This window comes from Arvicanthis niloticus, chromosome 10, assembly GCF_011762505.2.
Source record: "Arvicanthis niloticus isolate mArvNil1 chromosome 10, mArvNil1.pat.X, whole genome shotgun sequence".
Classification (NCBI taxonomy): Eukaryota; Metazoa; Chordata; class Mammalia; order Rodentia; family Muridae; genus Arvicanthis; species Arvicanthis niloticus.
In genome coordinates this window covers 73,098,311-73,121,237 of record NC_047667.1, presented here as the reverse complement: position 1 = coordinate 73,121,237, position 22,927 = coordinate 73,098,311, and the positions used below count along the sequence as shown (strand labels likewise).

Below are 22,927 nucleotides of genomic sequence, written 5' to 3'. Positions count from 1 at the left end.
TTCCTTCCTTGTGTTGGAGTTTTCCATCAATTATTCTTTGAAGTGCTGGATTTGTGGAAAGATATTGTGTAAATTTGGTTTTGTCTTGGAATATCTTGGTTTCTCCATCAATATTGATTGAGAGTTTTGCTGGGTATAGTAGTCTGGGCTGGCATTTGTGTTCTCTTAGAGTCTGTATGATATCAGTCCAGGATCTTCTGGCTTTCATAGTCTCTGATGAGAAGGCTGGTGTATTTCTTATAGGTCTGTTTTTATATGTTACTTTACCTTTTTTCTTACTGCTTTTAGTATTTTTTCTTTGTTTTGTACATTTGATGTTTTGATTATTATGTGATGAGAAGTACTTCTTTTCTAGTCTAGTCTATTTGGAGTTCTGTAGGATTCTTGTATATTTATGGACATCTCTTTCTTTAGGTTAGAGAGGTTTTCCTCTATAATTTTGTTGAAGACATTTACTGGCCCTTTAATTTGGGAATCTTCACCCTCATCTATACCTATTATCCTTAAGTTTAGCCTTCTCATTGAGTCCTGGATTTCCTGGATGTTTTGGGTTAGGAGCTTTTTGCATTTTGCATTTTCTATGACAGTTGTGTCAATGTTTTCTATGGTATCTCCTGCACATGAGATTCTCTCTTCTATCTTTTATATTCTGTTGGCGATGCTTGCATCTATGACTCTTGATATCTTGCCTAGGTTTTGTATCTCCAGGGTAGTCTCCCTTTGAGATTTCTTTATTGTTTCTACTTTCATTTTTATTTCCTAGATGATTTTGTTTAATTCCTTCACCTGTTTGGTTGTGTTTTCTTAGAATTCTTTAAGAGATTTTTGTGTTTCTTCTTTAAGGGCTTCTACCTGTTTACCTGTGTTCTCCTCAAAATTTTTGAGAGTGTTATGCATGTCCTTTTTAAAGTCCTATACCATCATCATGAGAAATGATTATAAATCTGAATCCTGCTTTTCCAGTGTGATGTGGTGTTCAGGGCTTGCTATGGTTCAAGAACTGGGTTCTGATGATGCCAAGTAACTTTTGTTTCTGTTGCTTATGTTCTTGTGGTTGCCTTTTGCCATCTGGTTAACTCTAGTGCTACCTGCACTCACTGTCTCTGACTGGAGTTTGTCTTTCCAGTTATCTTGCTTGTGTGTCAGACCTCCTCAGGGTCCAGATGTCTCTGTGATCCTGTGATCTTGAGCTCCAGCTGCTCTGAGTACAGTGGCTCCTCTAGGATGTCTCAGGATATGGAGTCTCCCCATTAGAAGACCAGCTAATCTCAAAGTACTCTTGATTTGCATTTTTATGATGGCTAAGGATGTTGATTTTTTAATTCTTTTGCCTAGCATCTGGTGATTTTTTTTATTGGATATTTTATTTATTTACATTTCGAATGTTATCCCCTTTCCAGGTTTTTCCTCCAGAAAAACCCTATCCCATCCTTCCTTCCCCTGATCCTATGAGGGTACTCACCAACCCCCCACCCCACACTCCCCACTCACCACCCTCACATTCCCCTACACTGGGCTACAAGCCCACAGGACCAAGGACCTCTTCTTCCATTGATTCCCAACAAGGGAATCTACTGCATATGTGGCTGGAGACGTGGGTCCCTCCAAGTGTACTCTTTGGTTGGTGGTTTAGTCCCTGGGAAGTCTGTGGGGTCTGGTTGGTTGATGTTGTTGTTTTTCTTATGGGTTGCAAGCCCCTTCTTATTGCTCTAGCTAGAACTTCAAGTACTCTATTGAATAAATAACAGGGAGCCTTGTCTTGTCTCTAATTTTAGTGAGATTGCTTCAAGTTTCTCTCCATTTAATTTGATATTGACTGTTGGCTTGCTATAGGTAGCTCTTATTATGTTTAGGTATGTGCCTTGAATTCTTGATCTCGCCAAGACTTTTACCATGAAAGAGTATTGGATTTTGTTCAAGGCTTTTTTTAGCACCTAATGAAATGATCATGTGATGTTTGTCTTTTACTTTGTTTACATAGTGGATTGTGTTAATGGATTTATATATATTGTACCATCCCTGCATTCTCTAGGATGAAACCTACTTGATCATAGTAAATAATGTCCACCACAGCGGTAGTGGACTGGAAGTTTTGTAAACTTTAAAATTAAAAAAAATTATTTTTAAAAAACTAAAATAAAAAATTGAAAATTCTAAAAATTAACCTGTTTACTTTTTAAGTTGATTTTCATTTTTTTTCTTTTTTAAACTTTATTTAATCTTTTTTGTGCATTTTATTGAACATTTTCTTTATTTACATTTCAAATGTTATCCCCTTTCCAGGTTCCCCCCAGAAACTCCCTATCTCCCATCCCCGTGCTTCTATGAGGGTGTTTCTCTGCCCACCCATCCACTCCCACTTTCCCACCCTGGCATTCCCCTACACTAGGACATTGAGCCTTCACAGGACCAAGGGCCTCTCCTCTTATTGATACCCTACAAAGCTATCCTCTGCTACATATGTGGCTGGAGCCATGGGCCCCTCCATGTGTACTCTTTGGTTGGTGGTTTAGTCCCTGGGAAGTCTGTGGGGTCTGGTTGGTTGATGTTGTTGTTTTTCTTATGGGTTGCAAATCCATTCAGCTCCTTCAGTCCTTTCTTTAACTCTTACATTGGGGACCCCATGCTCAATCCAACGGTTGGCTGTGAGCATCTGCATCTGTAATTGTCAGGCTCTGGCGGAGCCTCTCAGGAGACAGCTATATCAGGCTCCTGTCAGCAAGCACTTCTTGGCATCAGCAATAGTGTCTGGGTTTTTGGTGTTTTTATATTGGATGGATATCCAGGTGGGACAGTCTCTGGGTGGCCTTTCCTTCAGTCTCTGCTCCATACTTTGTATCTGTATTTTCTCCCATGAGTATTTTTTCTGCTTTCTAAGAAAAACTCAAGCATCCACACTTTGATCTTCTTCTTCCACCTCCTCCTTCTCCCTCTCCTCCTTCTTGTTCTTCTTCTCCTTCTACTCTTCCTCCTCCTTCTTCTTTGTCTTTTTAAATTGGATATTTTATTTCTTTACATTTCAAATGTTAACACTTTCCCAGTTTCCTCTCCAGAACCCCTCTATCCCATCTCTTCTTTCCCAGCTTGTATGAGGATGCACTGTGAGCAAAGTGGCTGCATATAAAATTAACTCAAGTCAGTAGCCTTCCTCTACCCAAAAACTAAACATGCTGAGAAAGAAATTGGGGAAACAACATTCTTCATGATAGTCACAAATAATATAAAATACCCTGGTGTGACTCTAACCAAACAAGTGAAATATCTGTATGAAAAGAACTTTGAGTCTCTGAAGAGAGAAATCAAAGAAGACCTCAGTAGATGGAAAGATCTCCCATGCTCATGAACTGGCAGAATCAATACAGTAAAACTGGTCATCTTGCATAAAGCAATATCCCAATTCAGTGTAATCTCCATCAAAATTCCAACTAAATTTTTCATAGAATTAGAAAAAGCAATGTGAAAATTCAATTTGAATAACAAAAACCCAGGATAGCACAAACTATTCTTAACAATAAAAGAATATCTGGTCCAAACAGGGAGTAACTGGGACCATTGGGTACCTAGGCACTCACTCCTGGCCAGGGACACCAATTTCTTCGAGTGTGTGCCTGAGCACTGAGCAGATTTTGATAGTTAGCTCTGCATCCAATCTCACAAAACACAGAGGGGACTGGACTTCCAGTAATTCTAACATGCTCAGGGATATAGGATCCTAGGATCACTGGATCTCAGAAGATTGGTCACACCAGAATTTCTGGATCCCAGAGGCAGCCTGAGTTCCAGGAGCTCTTTCACCCAAGATCTCAGGATCACAGGACTACAGGACTACAGAGATAGCTGGACTCAGAGGAGTTCTGACACAACCAAGATAACAGGAAAGACAGGCTCTAGTCAGAGGCAGCGAGTGCATGTAGCACTGGAATTAACCAGATGGTGAAATGCAAGCCCTAGAACATAAGCAATAGAAACCAAGTTTACCTGGGATCATAAGAACCCAGTTCTCCCACTATAGCAAGTCCTGGACACCCCATCACACCAGAAAAGCAGAATTCAGATTTAAAATGACTTCTCATGATGATGATAGAGGACTTTAAGAAGGACATAAATAATATTCTCAAAGAAGTAGAGGAGAACAGAGATAAACAGGTAGAAGCCCTTAAAGAGAAATCACAAAAATCCCTTAAAGGATTACAAGAAAACACAACCAAACAGGTGAGGGAATTGAACAAAACCATCTAGGAAATAAAAATGGAAGTATATAAGAAATCAGAAAGGGAGACTACCCTGGAGATAGAAAACCTAGGCAAGATATTAAGAGTCATAGATGCAAGCATCACCAACAGAATACAAGAGATAGAAGAGAGAATCTCAGGTGCAGAAGTTATCATTGAAAATATTGATACAATTGTCAAGGAAAATGCAAAGTGCAAAAAGCTCCCTACCCAAAATATCAAGGAAGTTTAGGACACAATGAGAAGACCAAACCTAAGGATAACAGGTATAGAAGAGTGTGAGGATTCCCAGCTTAAAGGGCTAGTAAATATCTTCAAAAAATTATAGAAGAAAACTTCTCAAACCTAAAGAAAGAGATGTCCATAAATATACAAGAAGCCTACAGAACTCTAGATAGACTAGTCCAGAAAAGAAATACCTCCTGTCACATAATAATCAAAACACTAAATACACAAAACAAGGAACGAGTATTAAAAGCAGTTAAGGGAAAAATGTCAAGTAACATATAAAGGCAAACCTATCAGAATTACACCAGACTTCTCACCAGAAACTATAAAACCCAGAAGATCCTGGACAGATGTCATACAGACCCTAAAAGAACACAAATGCCAGCCCAGGATACTATACCCAGCAAAACTCTCAATTACTATAGATGGAGAACCAAGATATTCTGTGACAAAACCACATTTACACAATATCGTTTCATAAATCCAGCACTACAAAGGATAATAGAGGGAAAAATTCAATTCAAGGAGGGAAATTATACCCTAGAAAGAGTAAGAAAGTTATCCTCTTCCAACAAATCCAAAAGAAGATAGCCACACAAACATAATTCCACCTCTAATAACAAAAAAACCAGGAATCAACAATCACCTTTCCTTAAGATCTCTTAACACCAATGGACTCAATTCCCCAATAAAAAGACATAGACTAAAAGACGTACCTCAGTGATAAAGACAGATACTACCTTAGAGTAAAAGGCTGGAAAACAATTTTTTTTAAGCAAATGGTCCCAAGAAACAAGCTGGAGTAGCCATTCTAATATTGAATAAAATCGATTTTCAACCAAAAGTAATCAAAAAAGATAAGGAAGGACACTTCATAATTGCCAATGGAAAAGTCAACCAAGATGAACTCTCAATTCTGCATGTCTGTGCTCCAAATTTAAGGCTACCCACTTTCATAAAAGAAACCTTACTAAAGCTCAAAGCATAAATTGCATGTCACACAATAATAGTAAGAGACTTCAACAACTCACTCTCAGCAATGGACAGATCATGGAAACAGAAATTAAACAGAGACACAGTGAAACTAACAGAAGTTTTGTGCCAAATGGATTTACCAGATATCTATAGAACATTTCATCCCCAAGCAAAAGAATATACCTTCTTCTCAACACCTCCAAAACTGACCATATGATTGGTTGCAAAATAGGCCTCAACAGATACAAGAAAATTGACATAATCCCATGCATTCCACTCAGGGATGAAATAAAGAAAGAAATGATAGACTTTAAAATTTAATGAAAATGAAAACACATCATACCAAAACTTATGGGACACAATGAAAGCAGTGCCAAGAGGAAAACTCATATCTCTAAGTGCTTACAAAAATGAACTGGAGAGAGCATACACTAGCAGCTTGACAACATGCCTGAAAGCTCTAGAACAAAAAAAAGTAAACACACCAAAGAGGAGTAGACAGCATGAAAAAATCAAACTCAGGGTTGAAATCAACCAAGTAGAAATAAAAAGAACTATACAAAGAATCAATACAACCAGGAGTTGGTTCTTTGAGAAAATCAACAAGATAGATCAACCCTTAGCCAGACTAATCAGAGGAGAGAGAGAGAGAGAGAGAGAGAGAGAGAGAGAGAGAGAGAGAGAGAATCCAAATTAATAACATCAGAACTGAAAATGTAGACATAACAACAGAAACCAACAGAAACCGAGGAAATTCAGAAAATCTTCAGATCCTACAAGAAAAGCCTATACTCAACAAAATTGGAAAATCTGGATGAAATGGACAATTATGTAGACAGATACCCAGTACCAAAGTTAAATCAGGACCAGATAAACCATTTAAACAGTCCCATAACCCTGAAAGAACTAGAAGCAGTTGTTAAAAGTCTCTCCACCCAAAAAAGCCCAAGACCACCTTACTTTAGTGTAGAGTTCTATCAGGCCTTTAAGGAAGAGCTAATACCAATTCTCTTTAAACTATTCCACAAAATAAAAACGGAAGAAACATTACCCAATTTGTTCTATGAAGCCACAATTGTGCTCATACCTAAACCATACAAAGACCCAAGAGAGAAAAAGAACATCAGACCCATCTTCCTTATGAATATCAATGCAAAAATACTCATTAAAATTCTCAAGAAACCAGCTTTTATCTTATTGTCCTGAGTATTAGAAAACTCAATTCTCCAAAAAAAGCTTGAAAGTGTTGGAAGAAGGGAATTAGGCTTTAAGCAGAAGCAAGAGAATAGTGGGCTTGATTATTGCTGGTATAACAGCTTTAATTACATTAATTACTAGTGCCACTGCTTCAGCAATAGCTTTGACACAAGAAGTTAAGACAGATACTTTTGTTAATCATCTAGCAAAAATTGTCACTAATGTGTTGAATATACAAGAGGATTTATATAGGTCTTTGGAACAATGGATTGATGCTCTATATTTTATTCAAATTATCAGAAGGAGGCTCAGAGTTTAAGAGTTAGGAGCCATCTCTAATGTCATGACAAATACTAGGGTGGTGTTACTTCTAAAATTTACAATGATAGTCATTATATTAGAAAAAAAAGTTTAGAGACACATGTAGAGTATTTGGCATAGCTCTAACATGACTTGAAGTTTTAACTTTGCATATCTTATAAATTTAAAGAATGCTGCTCTGTTGAGCTTTGATGCTGCAGATAATGGTGATAAAATTATCTATGGCTTGAGGTCAGTATTTCCATTTTGGTCAAACCTCAGGAATGGCATATATAGCTTGATCATGCTAGCCCCTTTTGTCCTGGGAATACTTTTATTCCTACCCATTGTGTTAAAGCCTTTCTCTAACTACATCAACAGGGTGTCAGCCAAAGTACAGGACTTGAAACTCAAAATGGACCCCCCAACAGAGATATTAATTTAACAGGCTGGCAAGCCAATGACGGGTAAGAATCTGCACAGAGCCTTACCAACCTAAGACAGAAATGATTTGCTTTTGATAATGTATGTTCCACAACAGGTAAGGAAGGCATTCTTGTGAGAATTACGTAAGACAGTCTCAGTCTGGTTTATGCAATAAAATGGGGAAGATGTGGAGAGCTTTGGGGGCTGCCTGGCAGGAATCTGACATTGTCCAAAGACAAGGAAATGAGCTGTTTGGAAGGAATCTCATATAGACCAAGGACAAGTACATGGACTGCAGGTAGGAATCTGACATTAGGCTAGAACAAAGACCTAATTTCAGACAGAAATCTAAATCCTAGACTAGAACAGAGAAGTAATTTCAGGCAGGAATCTAAATCTTAAGCCAGAACAAAGAAGTAGGATTCAGGAATGACTTTTTGGCTAGGATAGGAAAGTAGGCTCAGATATTTTGGTTATCCTGATAAGCCCTTAGAAATAGTGATGACAGGATTGATCATGGTACTGTTTTTATTTTTCTGCATTTTCTTTGACTAACTGGGTTTATTTTCTTGCCTGTTCCTTGACTATTTTCATCTATTATATTGCTAGTTCCACAACATAGAACTGACATTAATACTTGCATATAATTTAAATGGTATAGAAGCAAAAAAGGAGGTGGAGGGATGGGATAGGGGATTAATGGCAGGGGATGGTTAGAGAAAGGGGATAACATCTGAAATGTAAAGAAATAAAATATAACCCCCCCCCAAAAAAAAAAAAACCAAAGGAAAAAAAAAACAAAGAACATCTGGGGGAATCACTATCCCTTACCTCATGCAGTACTACAGAAGAATAGTGATTAAAAAAACTGCATGGTATTGTTACAGAGACAGACAGGTAGATCAATGGAATAGAATTGAAGACCCAGAAATGAACCAACACACCTATGGTCACTTGATCTTTGACAAAGGAGGTAAAATGATACAGAGGAAAAAGACAGCATTTTCAATAAATGGTGCTGAATCAACTGGTGGTCAGCAGGTAGAAGAATGCAAATTGTTTCATTCTTATCTTCCTGTACAAAGCTCAAGTGTAAGTGAATCAAGGACCTTCACATAAAACCAGATACATTGAATCTAATGGAAGAAATAGTGGGGAAGAGCCCTGAACACATGGGCACAGGGGAAAATTTCCTGAACAGAACAGCAATGGCTTATGCTCTAAGATCAACAATCAACAAATGGGACCTCATAAAATTGTAAAACTTTCACAACACACAGGACACTGCCAAAAAAAAAAAAAAACAACTGAATCCTACTTCTTTGTTCTGGCTTAAGATTTAGATTCCTGCCTGAAATTACTTCTCTGTTCTAGTCTAGGATTTAGATTTCTGTCTGAAATTAGGTCTTTGTTCTAGCCTAATGTCAGATTCCTACCTGCAGGAAAAAAAGCAACCAACAGTTTGGGAAAAGATCTTTACCAACCATACATCCAATAGAGGGCTAACATCCAATATATAGAGAGAACTCAAGAAGTTAGACTCCAGAAAAGCAAATAACCCTATTAAATGAGGTACAGACCTAAACAGACAATTCTCAACGGAGAATATCAAATGGTTGAGAAGCAATTAAAGATATGTTCAACCTTCTTAGTCATCAGGGAAATGCAAATCAAAATGACCCTAAGATTCCACCTCACACCAGTCTGAATGGCTAAAATCAAACCCTCAGGTGACAGCAGATGCTGAGGAGGATGTAGAGAAACAGGAACACTTCTTCATTGTTGGTGAGATTGCAAGTTGGTACAACAACTTTGCAAATCAGTCTGGAGGTTCCTCAGAAAATTGGACATACTACTACATGAGGACCCAGCTTTATCACTCCTGGGTATATATCCAAAAGATGCTCAAACAAATGACAAGGACACATGTTCCACTATGTTCATAGCAGCCATATTTATAATAGTCAGAAGCTGGAAACAACCCAGATGTTCCTCAACAGAGGAATGGATACAGAAAATGTGTTATATTTACACAATGGAATATTACTCAGCTATTAAAAACAATGACTTCATGAAATTCACAGGCAAATGGATGGATTTAGAATATATCATCCTGAGTGAAGTAACCCAGTTACAAAAAAATACACATGGTATGTACTCGCTGATAAGTGGATATTATGCAAAGAGCATGGAATTCCCCAAGCTACAACTCATGGGCCATGAAGCTCAAGAGGAAGGAAGATCAAAGAGTGGATGCTTAGCAGGGGCAACAAAATATTCAAGAAAAGTATAGGGTAGGAGGGACTTGGGAGGAGGAATAGAACAAGAGGGGCAAAATCAAGTACAGTAGGAGATGGATAAGATGTACAGAGGGTCAGGAAATTGAACAGAGCTGTGGCAATGGGGGATGGAAAACTGGGAGTAGCAACCAGGAAGTCCCAGATTGTAGGAAAGCAAGAGCCTCCCAGGACCCCACGGGAATGACATTAGCTGAAACACCTCATAAAGGAGAGGGAGAACCTGTAGAGACCATATCCAGATGTTAGTCATGGTCCCCTGGTTGAGAGATGGAGCCATCTACCCATCTCTAAAATTTTAGCCCAGAATTGTTTCCGTGTAAAGGAAATACAGGGACAAAGAAAGTGGAGCAGAAACTGAAGGAAAGGCCATCCAGAGACTGATCCACCTGGAGATCCATTCCACATGCAGACACCAAACCCAGACACTGTTGCTGATGCCAAGAAGTGCTTGTTGGGGCCTGATACAGCTGTCTCCTGAGAGGCTCTGCCAGATCCTGACCAATACAAATGTAGATGCTTGTATCCAACCATCAGACTGAGCACAGGGTCCCCAATGGAGGAGTTAGGAGAAGGACTGAGGGAATTGAAGGGGCCTTATTTGGCATCAATGGGAGGGGAGGCCCTTGGTCCTGTTAAGACTTGATGCTCCAGTGTAGAGGAATGCTAGGGAGGTAAGGAGGGAGTGGGTGAGTGGGTGGGTGGGAGAGCACTCTCATAGAAGCAGGGTAAGGGGGGATGGGATAGGGGATTCACAGAGGGGAAACCAGGAAACAGAGAAAGGGGATAACATTTGAAATGCAAATAAATAAAATATCCAATTTAAAAAAATAAAGGGTAAATATATAAAATAAGAGTGAAAACCACTTGTTTTTCTCTTCTCGTATTTTGGGTTCAATTTTTCTAGTGATTTCTATTCAAACCAAATTGGATTTGAAATTTGGATAGCTCTTTTTTAACTCTTAAAGAGTCAACCGCTTATCTTTATTTACTAAGAGTATTCTTAAGGTACTGAAGTTGATTTTTGTCATGAAATTATCTAGATTTTTAAGTTGAGCTGTTATGTGTTCTGTGGTGATGGAATCAGAATGATAAAAGTGTTGAGAATTCTATGGTGCAAGAGACCATATGCTAGCCACATCAGCTAGTGAGAAGAAAGTGGGCAAATTAGTATAAAGTGTCTTCATTTAATTTACATGTGACAGCAGTTTCTAGTGATTATTACACTGGTAACAGATCTCTCATGAGGACTGCTGATATAAGAATTATATTAATATGTTTCTAATTTGTTCATCTTTGATGAAATTGTTCTTTAACTTTGTAGTATTTAAATTTTTATTTGTCCTGGGGACTTGGCTTAGTGGTAAAAAACTTAACTGATATGCAAGAGGCCTTGAGTTGGATCCCTGGTTCTACAATACATAAGCCATGAACCAACAAGTTTTTTTCTCACTAAATAATAAAATCTAGTGTAGAAATGTGTTCACACATAATCCCAGATTTAGCATAGATGAATTTGCTTTTAACATTCCCTTTTAATATTTAATATTCCCTTTTAATATGCTTTTAATATTCCTCTTGAATGATTGACATCTTGCAGTTGGAAGGACTATAATATAATGAATAGGTTGACAAGATCATTATTTTATTGAAAATGTATTTTGTAAATCACAACATTTTTAAGCTTATGAAGTATTCAGATATCTCCTTAAGCAATGTTTATATTAATCAGTTTAAAATGAAGGTATTTTCTCCAGCTCACTTAACACAGGCCACAGATACATGCTAGATTAGAAGAAACTATATTAAAACATCTCTTCATCTTTTTGTTGAACATTTTCCTCCAGAGAAATTATATTAATTTCTCTGTATGTATGGATGAATACATATTGAATGTATGGATGTATAGAAAAGAAGAAGAAAAGAAAAAAAAATAGAGACAATAGAGCTTTCCTGCCCCAACCAATGCACTCTTAGCAGGGACTCTGAGATGGGAAGCAGAATAAAGCAAGAGAGACTGTTGTTTCCAGGCCATAATTAGCTGCACAACTTTGTTAACTTTTCTAAACATGTGGCAGAGCCACTGAACTTAAGGGGAAGACATTCTGCCAAAGAAGAGGATGCTGTTGGTCTTGTTATGCCTGATGACGAATATGAAAGGGTGATCACAACATACATCTGTTATCTGCGCTGATGTTACACTGACTTCCACCCCTGTGGCAGCAGCAGCTTCTGTCCCCTCTTCATTTACCTCCACAAAGGACTTGTGTAAAACATTAGACACCACGAGACCTTGAGTGCTGCTCATGCCTGAGAAGTCAGCCTTCTGTGGATTGAAGGTGTCGACCATCCCCATGTGTTCCAATGGACCTGGGAGGTCATACTTCTCTTCCAGCTTGAACCGAGGTAAAGATAAATACACGTCGGTCATGTGCATGTTCTCTGGGTTCGTCCACTCTAGCAACTTGTCAGCAGTGAGTTGTTCTTCAAGCTATAAAAATGGAAGAAAAGAGGTGGCTATGATTGCTTTAAGTTACAACTTACATGAACCACAAATTAAAGTGTAACCTTTAGGAATAAATGAGTATTGATTTTTAGGTTTAGATATTTATTTAGATAATTTAAAGTTAGGTTTTATTTCCAATATCCAAAACCAGAATCAGTGTTTTGTACAAAATAAGCTGTGTACATGATATTTATGCTCCCAGCCAGCTATCTGTGCATTGTATTACATTTTATAGTTATAATCTAAAGCCCTGTTTTTCATCTTCATTCCAAATATTTATAAACACTTTCTACAATGCTATATATTTCTTTTAACCAAGTTTGACTTGTTTCGTATTAGTGGCATCATGTTGATATTTAATATTCATTAGTCAGCTTAGTTCCTGATTAGGCAAGCATGCAGTGTGATTCAGGCTGTGTGTAAAATATTTCTATTACAGGATGAGACACATTATCTCACTTTAAATTTTTCACTATAGTCATGTTTAATTATTTTTCTTAGTGTCTTACTTAAATTTGATACATTAGGAACAAATCAGGCAATAGAAAGAAGAAAATGAAACACAAGCCTTACCTTCTTCAGACCATCAATTTCCACTGGCAGCAGGATGCACATACTTAGCTCTTTGCCTTCATATGGTATTTCCAAACTCTTTGCCGCCACATGCCCCAGAGAGTTGATGTTAAATTTGTTTCTTTGTTTCATCATCTGGACAGGTTTACTTGTATTCTGCAATAAATCAGGAGGTCAAGAGCTATTAAGGGATACCTAGAACAGCACAGATGACATTGTCAAAATACCAAACAAATTAGCATCCTTTGAAGACATAACCCTGACATTTTTTAAAGTCTAGGCAAAAGTTTCTTTAGTTATTCCTAGTTTAGATAAAAAAATAAAACATGTGACATATTTTATTTTTGACTTTCATGGCATCACTGTTATTTAAATTAAATCATCAGCACATAAGTATATGGTAATATGTAAATAAACTGCCAACAGTACCTCGTTCAGCCAAAACTTTTCTTCTGTGGTATTCTTTTCATCAAATTTGTGATTCCATTGTCCTTTGAAATACACTGCGTTCACCAGAACCAGTATAGTGCTACTGCTCAGGCTCCCACTAGGAAATAAGTCTTTGATTTTTCCTTCAAGGGAAAGAACAAAGTGTCTCTCATCAGTACCAGGAGCTTTTCTGGAGGATGCTTTACAAGAGTTCACCGTTGATCACTGATCACTGTTCACCCAGGTCATTACATAAAGAAATTGTTGATGTGTTCATAAGAAGTAGCCTTCCTCAAAGTGTTTTGTGAGCTACCTGTGATGGACACATTAGTTCTTGTCATAGGACAGGCTGTCAGGATCTCAGTCTTGGTGATTATGGCAAACTCACAGTGAATACCGATACACTGTTTGCATCTACACTCTCAACCTAATTCTTTTTCTTCCTCTTCTACCCTTCTACCCAAGGCTTGATTTGTTGTTTTCTACAAATGACATGGATTCAATAGTCTGAAGCACATTCCTGGTAATATCAGACACCAGTCCTGCTGTGTCCTTCTGTTAGCTTTCACATTTGATTGCTTCCGGTTTGACCTATGAACATGGGTGAGATCTATAGTGATCTTTGTTCTAGGTGTCAAAGACAATGTGATAAATTCTTTCCAAAGGTCAGGGGTCAGATACAGTTTGAGATCCAGCTGTGGTGACAAGATATGTCTTGCTTTTCTGACTGGCAAAAGGAAATGGGACTTTTTCTAACATTTACTCCTAATTTTCCAGAATTGCCTGCAACTTAATATTGATATGACTGATATGATATGAAAATATGTCTGGGTGAAGGCTTCAGATTCTCAAAGATACCTCTAACTGAGCTGTACGTAACAAATTTCCTGTTGTACTTAAACTCATTGGCTTTCTGCCAACATCTCCATACTTCCTCTTGGCTCACTTCATATTTATGGAGACCATCCCATAATCTCAGGTGCTTCCTCCAGAGACCCTCCCATACATTACCATTTGTTTGCCTTTCCACCCAGGAATTAATCTTCTTTTGGCTTTCTTCTGCAGCATGTACAAAATCAAGTGATTCCACGTTAGCTTGGTAATATTCCTTAATGTCTTCCAAAAATGTCTTTGAGATGTGAAGGAACCAAAAAGAATCAAGAACAACATAGACATCACTAAAAATTTCATTCATTGTGATGATAGTATAATCTGATTGCTGACCCTGATGGCAACTCTTAGGCTATGAACATGAGGATGTTTCCTCAGGTAACATGTAAGCAATTTGAGAACACAGTGAATTGAAGGCAACCTTACACTAATATAGCATCTGGCAAATGGCAGGTGGAAAAGAGGGTCTTACATGCAAATTTCATAGTAAAATCTCCTGAGAGAGATGTTTTGCTGAGGAGCTATCCTACAACTAAGTTCAACCATGGCAATTCTCCTTTGATCATGTGTTCAGTGAAGGAAGTGCTATATTATCTGCTCCCTCCCCAGCTCTCTCCAGGATTTTCCCAAGCCTGCCCATTCCAGAAATATCCTCCTCAATGTAGATCTCCTGTCATAATCTCTGTGATCATGTCAGTGCTGGTTCATTACTAACATTTCATGAGACATTCTGGTGACCTACATTCTCTCATGAAAGAGTTGTTGAGTCTATGCTTCACACATAAATCACTAGGCTCTTGGACAATGCAGTGAGCTAGAATTTTGATCATGAAGCTGGTGTTCCTTGAGCAAGTGTTGCCTATCTGAACCTGCCTGGCCTTACGTTTATGTATGGCCATTAATATATGTAGGTTCTAGGGTACAGATTAAAGGGATGCAGATCCAGGTACAACTTACCTGGAAAAATTGGAAACGCTTTTCTCCATAGATACTGTTGGGAGCCTTCAGGTCATAAGCATCATTGGATTTGTTTAATTGAGTCATAAGCTTTTGAAATTGTTCATGGACATTTTCTTCATCCTTCACCATCAAAAAAGGTTTTCATTGAATTACTTACTTTTCTATTGTAAATACTAAATTCACAATGTAAATATCTAAATATCTAAACACTTTTAATGTCAAAGATGTTTTCTGATATCTCTTGCATATTATCCTAAATATTCCTACTTTACATTCAACCTCTTCCAGAAATGACTCTTTCTTTTTTCCACATAATCTGGTTTGCTGACTTTTGAACTAAATATGTAATAATTTCAGCTTGTTTTGGCTTATGTTCTTCAAAACTATAGATTATATGTTATTTCTAACAATAACTAATACATGGTTATATTCTGTTTGCCTATTTCAAATATGTTACTAAAGTCAGCCATGATATATAACCTTTAATGGTATTGCCTAAGACAAGTTCAATGTGATTTATGGTTCTTCTCTCATGGTGGATATTCTCTCCATAAAAGATAGCATATGCCCATGATTATTCTAACAACTAGATTACATGTAAGTAATATCAGTCTGAGTACAATTTAGATTAAAAACAAAGGTGTTCAGAGAATTTAATCAATTCTTCAAAGAGATGCTACAGTGTCAAATTGTGAATCTAAGTTTGTCTGAATCATAAGTGTTTTTTCCTGCTAAGAAGTTAGCATGGTTAAGGCTCTACACACATATAGGTGTGATAGCAGTCATTTTCCAAGATGTGCTATTTCCCTTAATATGTGAATATGTGCTTATTTCTCTTAATCCAATTGATGAATTAAGATAAAATAGTTTTAATCACATTATTTATTGTGATAATGACAATTACTTTATCTTGCAGTAAGGCTGTCTAACGTTTATTATGTTTTCTTATTTGTAACAAACTAGACACTTATGTAAGTGTTTGTGTATGTTGAATCCTATTTCTTAATGCTCCCACTTTGCTAGAATGCAGTCCCAGTGTGTCAGGGCAGAGCTTTGCTCTTGCTCCCCATCTGTGAGGGGCAGAGCTAGAGCTGAATCTAGGCCATCCTCCTCTCCGTCTAATACTGACCTCTGTAGTTAATGAACCTAATGACTATGAGTAAGAAGTGTGACAATACTCCACATACAATTCTCTTTTATTTGGAGATTCCTCTACAGAGTGTTTTTGTTTTTAAATGGAGAATGATAACTTTCAATTATAATGCTGTCAAAAATCTGAAGCTCTTCTAGGCATGAGGTACTCAGCACTTACATGACTGTCTGAAGATTTTTTGGTTGTCTTCTTGGTGGTTTCATTGAGTTGAAGAACCTGGGAGATACAACAAATGCAACCAGTAAAATTAACGTAAAGTTCTGTCTAAATCCAAGGAATCAAAACCAGAACAAAACCCTGAAAATAAAGGCAAAGTTTTAAAGATTTGTAAAAATATACTCTCAATGTTTGCACATGAGTTTGTAAGAAACACCATAAAGCTGATCTATCACCAGCCACATAAATAGATGCCCAGCCAAGCTTAGGGAATGTTTCAAATCCTATCACACAGATCTGAGCCAATTTATTGCTTATATCAAGAGTCTCTACAGTTTAAGTAATTTCTTGCTGATGTACACTCGAAGGCAGTCATCCTAGTCTAGTACTTAATGGATATCAGGATGCACCTGGACCGTGGTTGGGAAGGTCGTGTTTCTCCTATGGTTCTGTGTTCACAGTCATGGCAATGCCTACTTAACACCTTGTTCTTCATCTCAGGCATCAAGCTTTATTGTCATTTCCCTGTACACAGATAGACTGCTGGAGAGACAAATCTACACTGGTGAACAAAATGCAGCTCAGACCTACCTTCTCAATTTGTTGTTCAGTGTTTCCTTTGGCTCCAAGCTGGAGCATGGCTAGTGCTGTCATCATGCTGACTGGGGAATAGAAGATGTTGTCCTTTGATTTTCTGAGCTGCCTGTACATCTCAAGTGTAAAGTTAGTAGTGGCTTCAGCAAACAAATGCATGGTGGCTTAGTGTGACCTTAAAGTCCTAGAACAGCATAAAGTCAGCACAAAGGTTAGAGTGATTTCACTAAATAAAGCATCACTCTGTAATGATCAGTTCATAAAGAAAATGACATACCTCCAGATTCTGGGAAATACATTTATCATTATTACTTTTAAGCCTTCTGCAATATACATCTCATATCTAGAATGCATGAATGTCAGAGTCTTTAAGAGTTTTCAAACATTGAGTAGAGAATACTTTTATCTTTCCTACCTCACCATCTGTGCTAGTTTTGGGTGGAAAGGTTTCAAATGAATAACAAGATAAAGATTACTGAGGCTTGCACACAGCTAGGTGTCCAAAATCATCTATCAACTTTTCCTTTAAGATTCTGTAGTGGCCAGACAGAAATCCTACATGCTGAAAGATGCATATGTTTAACTGAAAATAATGTACTTTGACACATAACAAATTAAGTGAAGGAGACATTTAACTTTTCCTTTGCAGATCAAGAATAATAGAATCAGGCAAAATATCACATACGCATGATGTAAAACACAGCATTGATATCCTCAGACATAGTTCATTCTGTTCATCAATAGCAGTTGGAAGCACTTACTTGTGTTTCTGAAGGCAGGAGTGGGCTGGAAGGAGAGGAGCCTGTGTGTGGCTGATGCTGAGATCTGGAATTTATACCTCTCCTATTGCCACTGCTGCCTTGTCATTTCAGTGGTATTTCAAGTAAATCAACTTCAGATTTTATAACCAGGTTAGTCTTTTTTGGTACGCCAATTTGTGAGAAATGCTGGCTTCAGAGTCTACTGTATCTTCCTTTAGGTCACATGATTCATATTTTGTAACTCTTGTCAGCTGCTGACTCATCTGAAATGCACACAGGCACTTTTCCAATAGCAATGATAGTACTTTAAACTTTTAACCTGACAACTCTATTCTGTATGACACCCCCGATTACCTTATTTTAAACTGTTGATTTACCTTTAAGGAACACCTAAAATACCAAACAACTAAATAACTGACATTAGGTACTTTTTCTTTATAAAATATTTCATTAGTTCTGTCAAATTCTCTATCAATTATTCTATGCAAAGAGAAAAATAGTTCTATTTCTACTTCAAAGTGATCATGAAGATTCTGGGGAACATTTGTTGTTATTTTATAAAGATTTTTAAATAAAACTCAGGATAGGAAGAGACTGAAAACCAAATTCTCATTTAGTTCCAAATGACATGAAATTAAGAAAATATGGTTTCTAATTAGGTATGTGTAGTCGGGGCTGGGACAAGAAAACCAAAACAATGTCCAAGCATCAGCCTCTTTCTCCCTATCCTGCCCCACCCCTCACACCAACAGCAGGAGCCCAGTGTGTGTGGTGTGCTAGAAACATGGGCCTGATCTAGGCTCATAGAAGTGTCTTGTCCTCTGCCCAGTGAGACATCACCAGGGACACACTGTTGCCGTGGGAGTCTGTGTGGCTAGTGGGTTGTGGGTGAGGTTTTCAGGATCTTCATGAGGCTCCTTGTTTAGCTCCACCAGCCCCTGCCAGTGCCTTTGTCTTGTGGGCAAGGGCTCCATCAAGAGTGGCCCCTACTCTGCTGAGGACTGTAAACTGTCCTCTGTTCTCTGTCTCACTCTTAGCATCTTCAATCTCTCTCTCCTCCCCACTGAACCAGTCATGAGTCTGCCTGGGGCTGGTACTGAATTGTCTGAACATGAAGTGCCCCTGCCCCTGGGGAAAGGCTCCTTGTCCAAGGCCTTGGCTCATTCACTTGTTTGTGCCCTTGCCTTCCTTGTAGCCAGGCAAATAATACTTCTTGCTTTTGGGTGTGTACTCTGGATCTCATTCTTCTTTCTGATTTCTCTTTTGAAAATCATTGTTGCTGTTGTTGTTATTGTTACCAGAATAGTTTCCTCTGCCCCAACCTCTCCCTCTTGCTCGAAATTGAAATGTTCACCGAGGAGCTCTGCTGCCCCTCTCATTCAGACCCAAGAAGTTTTTGGTCTCCAATCTGGATTTGTCAAGACCTGTGGCGCTCTCCTTCTACTCCTCTACTTCCTTGGGGTACTCCTCTGCTTGTGGAAATGAGAAGACTGGAAAGAGGAGGAGGAAAAGGAGGAGGAGGAGGAGGATTAGGAGGATTAGGAGGATTAGGAGGAGGAGGAGGAGGAGGAGGAGGAGGAGGAGGAGGAGGAGGAGGAAGAGGAGGACCTACACTGGTCTCTTGCACTGTGGTGTGTCTTCTGCTTCTTTGATCCTTTGTATATTTTCTCTGTCTTGTTGATCTTACTCTTGAGTGGCTAGAGTCTCTGGAATCTACTGACTCTCTTGATTTACCTTGCTTAAGATCACTTTCCTTATTTTTTTTTCGAAGTTCAATATCAAGTCGAAGATCAACAGGATCATCTTTGTATTTTCTCTCAGGCTTGTAGCCAGGTTCCTATGGAGTTTTCAATTCCTCATTAGTCAAATCATGTTTTCTGAATGTGAAAGGTTAATAAAAAAATTTGTACCCCAAGCAGATTAACAGACAGAATGGAACCAAAAGTACAGGTCAGCTTGTTTGTGAGCTCTGTGTTTCAGGATCTTGGCTGACCACAAGATAGATGGTTGTTGAATAAGATTAGGGTATTGACAAAAGCCTATACAGGATGTTCCCCATGACTACTCCCTAAACCCTGGAACAAACTGAATAATGGGCTGGTACTTTCCTTTGGTACTTTCCAATGACTCCCCCTCACTCCCCCTGGGTTGTGTTTTTTTTTCTTTATATACCCTATACATCCAAAGCTCTTGGTCAAGACTCCTCTGCCCCTGCGTGGGTTATGATTCTCGGCCCCAGTACACTGGTCCTGAAATATACCTCTTGCTGTTTACATCAAGATTCGTGTCTTGTGAGATATTGGGCGGCCATGAATTTCTGAGGCTTGAGTGAGGTCCTCCTTTCATGGAGGTCTTACAAATGTACTGGGGGAAATGTCTATCCTCCTGTGTATCTCTGGGCTTTTCTTATTTTTAGCTGCTTTTGTTCATTACCTTTCTTTAGGTATTTAGTAAAATGTTCATGCAATGTCATTCTAAAGGTTCTAATGTGATGCACTTTAACATGATGAACAATGGTCACTCTGTGCTGGGCAAACAATTCTGATGGGCTACGCTGAGACTGAGCTGGAATATATGTGATGGAAAATGGAACAGAATTCCTGCTCCTTTTTGTTGCTATGGACTAGATCATCCTAACAAAGCTTTTGTTCCTGAGCCAATAAGCCACTGAGTTGTGCAAGGTGCTCCTCAAAGGAGTCCATCCGGACATTAACCTGGGCCTCCTGAGTAATAGAAAATAAAGACTTCCCTGAGGAAAAGTCTCCTTTGTTTTCCAGCTTGGTACCACTCTCAGAGGTCTTCCTTGAGGGACGTGATGAAGTTTTCTCCTGGACTGGCTTGTATACAGTCACCCTGATATTCTTTTCTGGCACAAAGCCCCTGGGCCCTCTTTTGCTCCTCTTGGACCTTCCACTCACCTCCTTACAGGATCTCCCTGTGAAAGGCTTCTCCTCCAGCTCCTCTGCTTTCCTCTGCTTTTCCATACCTGCATGCAGGCTCTTCCACTTGCCTGGCTTCTCTTCCTCCTTCCTTTTGCTTGCACCTACTATGACTTTAGATGTAAATTTGTGCTCATCATCAAACTTGGGTTCCTTCCTTCCCTTTCTTTTGTCCTTATCTTGCTCATCCATCTCCTCCTTGTTGTAGTCAGCCTTCTTTTTCTCAAAGTCATTCTGGAGCTTATACCTTTTGGGTGACTGGATGCCTCGGAAGGGCTTCTCAGTGTCCATCTCGGGAGTGAAGAGATCAGATTTTATTTTAACATCAGCATCAGAGAAGCCTCCTTTCTCCTTCAGCTTCTGCTTATAGGCATTTGTTTGTTTCTTGCCATTCCCCGTCTTCTGTTCTTCCAGATACATTTTGAGTATGCTGCTCCTCCTGAAGCAGTGCTTTCTTTTTTCTGAGATGAACAATATGCAGCCAGAGGCTGGTGAACTCTTACCCACAGGGCTCTTTTTGCATGGACTCAAAGATGCAGAGCCATGGTTAAATTGACCTTGACGTGCTCCAGACTTATATCCAGTACAACCTGACTTAGATGAGCTTATCTGAGATGCATTAGAAAGTGGAGGACTAGGTTTTAGCATAGGGCTAGGACCTGGTGACCTTTACCTAAGCACCACAAACTGGAGGGGACTTTTGAGAGCTGGTCTTCTCTCCGGGGGACTCAGTTCAGAAACCGAGGCCTGTGATGTAGAACTAGTGCCATAGGTGGTGACATCTGGCCATGGCTTTGAGCTCTCAAAATCTTTTATATCTTGAGAGGTGCCTCCAGAGTTTGTCTGTTCCTCAGCCTCATCTCCCTTGTTTTCACCATCTGCCTGAGATTGCCGCCTATCCTTGGAAAAGTACTTTTTCTCTTTTGTAGACTTTCGCTGAGAAGACTCAACTCTCCTGTAGTTGGAGGATTACCAAGAGCATGAGGAGTATCTTGACCTGTCAGAGGATGAATTTTCAGAGTTCTTAGAATGACTCCTAGACCGTGGTGTGTTGAAGTAATTATTTAAAAACTTATTTAAAAATGGGAACCAGTTAAGCTGGGCACCAGTCAAGCCAACTCTCTAGGCTGTGGTGGTTCTCCCTAGCTCAGTTGCCACGTTCCTTGGCTAGAAACCAAGTGCATGCTGTAGCTAGAAATTGCCAGACAGAAACGCCAGCCCTGCCACCCACATGACGCCAGTGTGGGAGATGGCTCTGCCAATCTTCCATGCTGTCTCCGCAAGCCTGGGCGGTACCCAGATCATCCTGCCAAGTGCACGGCCTTGGTACAGATGAGACTCTAAAGCTTAGATTATCAAAAGGCTTTATATATTTAGTAATGCTCAATAACAATATGCCCATACAAAGAGAGTTGTATCTCAATTAGCTAACCTAAATAAAAGTTGTTACCCGAGACTGCTCTCCATTCCTGTGTGGCTCTTCATCTTCCTACATCTCTGCTTTCCCTAGCTCCTCCTCTTCCTTTTTCTCTTCCTCTCCTTACTTTTCCTCATCCTCTCCTTACTCCTCCCAGCTTAGCTCCTCCTACATTGGTGAAGCTGACCTTCTCTTTGGGGACCTGGATCAAGACCAGCCCCAACAAGGGCTGTATGCTTGCTTGCTGGTAGTTCTGCCAATTGGAATGGCAGTTTCCATAGCCACCTTGGTTATACTGGCCCCATGGATAAATGTCTCATTTTCACCCACAGAGGTAATAGGGCCTCCTGTAGTGTCTGCTATGACCTGAGAAATCTAGATTATGATACACTCTGGGGTGATTCCGTTCTCTGTTTTGAGCTGGAGAATAAGATCTGGAACGATACCTAGGACTCAGCCAGTACCTCCTTGAATGAGAGACAGATTGGCTTCAGGACTGAGACTTTGAAAACAAATGAGACTGAGATCTGGATGCAGATCTTGAGTGAGAAGAGCAAGATCCAGGCTTGGATTTGTTTGTTTTTGACATCTTGGAAGAGTTTACACCTTAGTAGAAATAATGGTTCAACTTGAACTGCCTCAGAAAAAACACCAGCAACACCAATATATAACTCTTGACCAACCAAAGCGACTACCTGTTGTTGTTGTTACCATTTTTTGTTTCTGTTTGTTTAGGTTTTTTGCCTTTTCATGACACTGTTCTTTGCCACAGTTAGTTTCTAGGTTTCCTGAAGCTAGCTACCTTGGACTTTTCTGTTGCTTAATAAATGTGAGAAAATTACTTATTGTTTTGAACTGACATTATAATAAGGAGAACAATTCAAACAAAAATG

General features: G+C 39.0%; 1 protein-coding gene and 1 pseudogene across 4 annotated transcripts; both read right to left on the bottom strand.

Moving 5' to 3' along the window:
* Positions 1-11,590: 11,590 nt before the first annotated feature.
* LOC117716219 (serpin B4-like) lies at positions 11,591-17,095 on the bottom strand. 4 transcript variants are annotated; one of them, XM_076941767.1, is made up of 7 exons: positions 16,915-17,095; positions 16,321-16,383; positions 15,012-15,134; positions 14,175-14,292; positions 13,163-13,306; positions 12,735-12,826; positions 11,591-12,146 (listed from the first exon to the last, which is right to left on the bottom strand). In XM_076941767.1, exons 1-7 carry the CDS (start codon positions 17,074-17,076, stop codon positions 11,745-11,747), a joined length of 1,104 nt encoding a protein of 367 aa, XP_076797882.1. In that variant the 5' UTR covers positions 17,077-17,095; the 3' UTR covers positions 11,591-11,744. The 4 variants fall into 4 exon arrangements, with proteins under 4 accessions (XP_076797882.1, XP_076797881.1, XP_034369066.1 ...); XM_076941766.1 differs by having other exon boundaries at positions 12,735-12,890; positions 13,164-13,306; XM_034513175.2 differs by having other exon boundaries at positions 12,735-12,890; positions 13,164-13,306; positions 16,327-16,383.
* A 1,489-nt stretch (positions 17,096-18,584) lies between these two features.
* Positions 18,585-22,623, bottom strand: LOC117716046 (thyroid hormone receptor-associated protein 3-like; annotated as a pseudogene).
* Between the last annotated feature and the right edge of the window lie 304 nt (positions 22,624-22,927).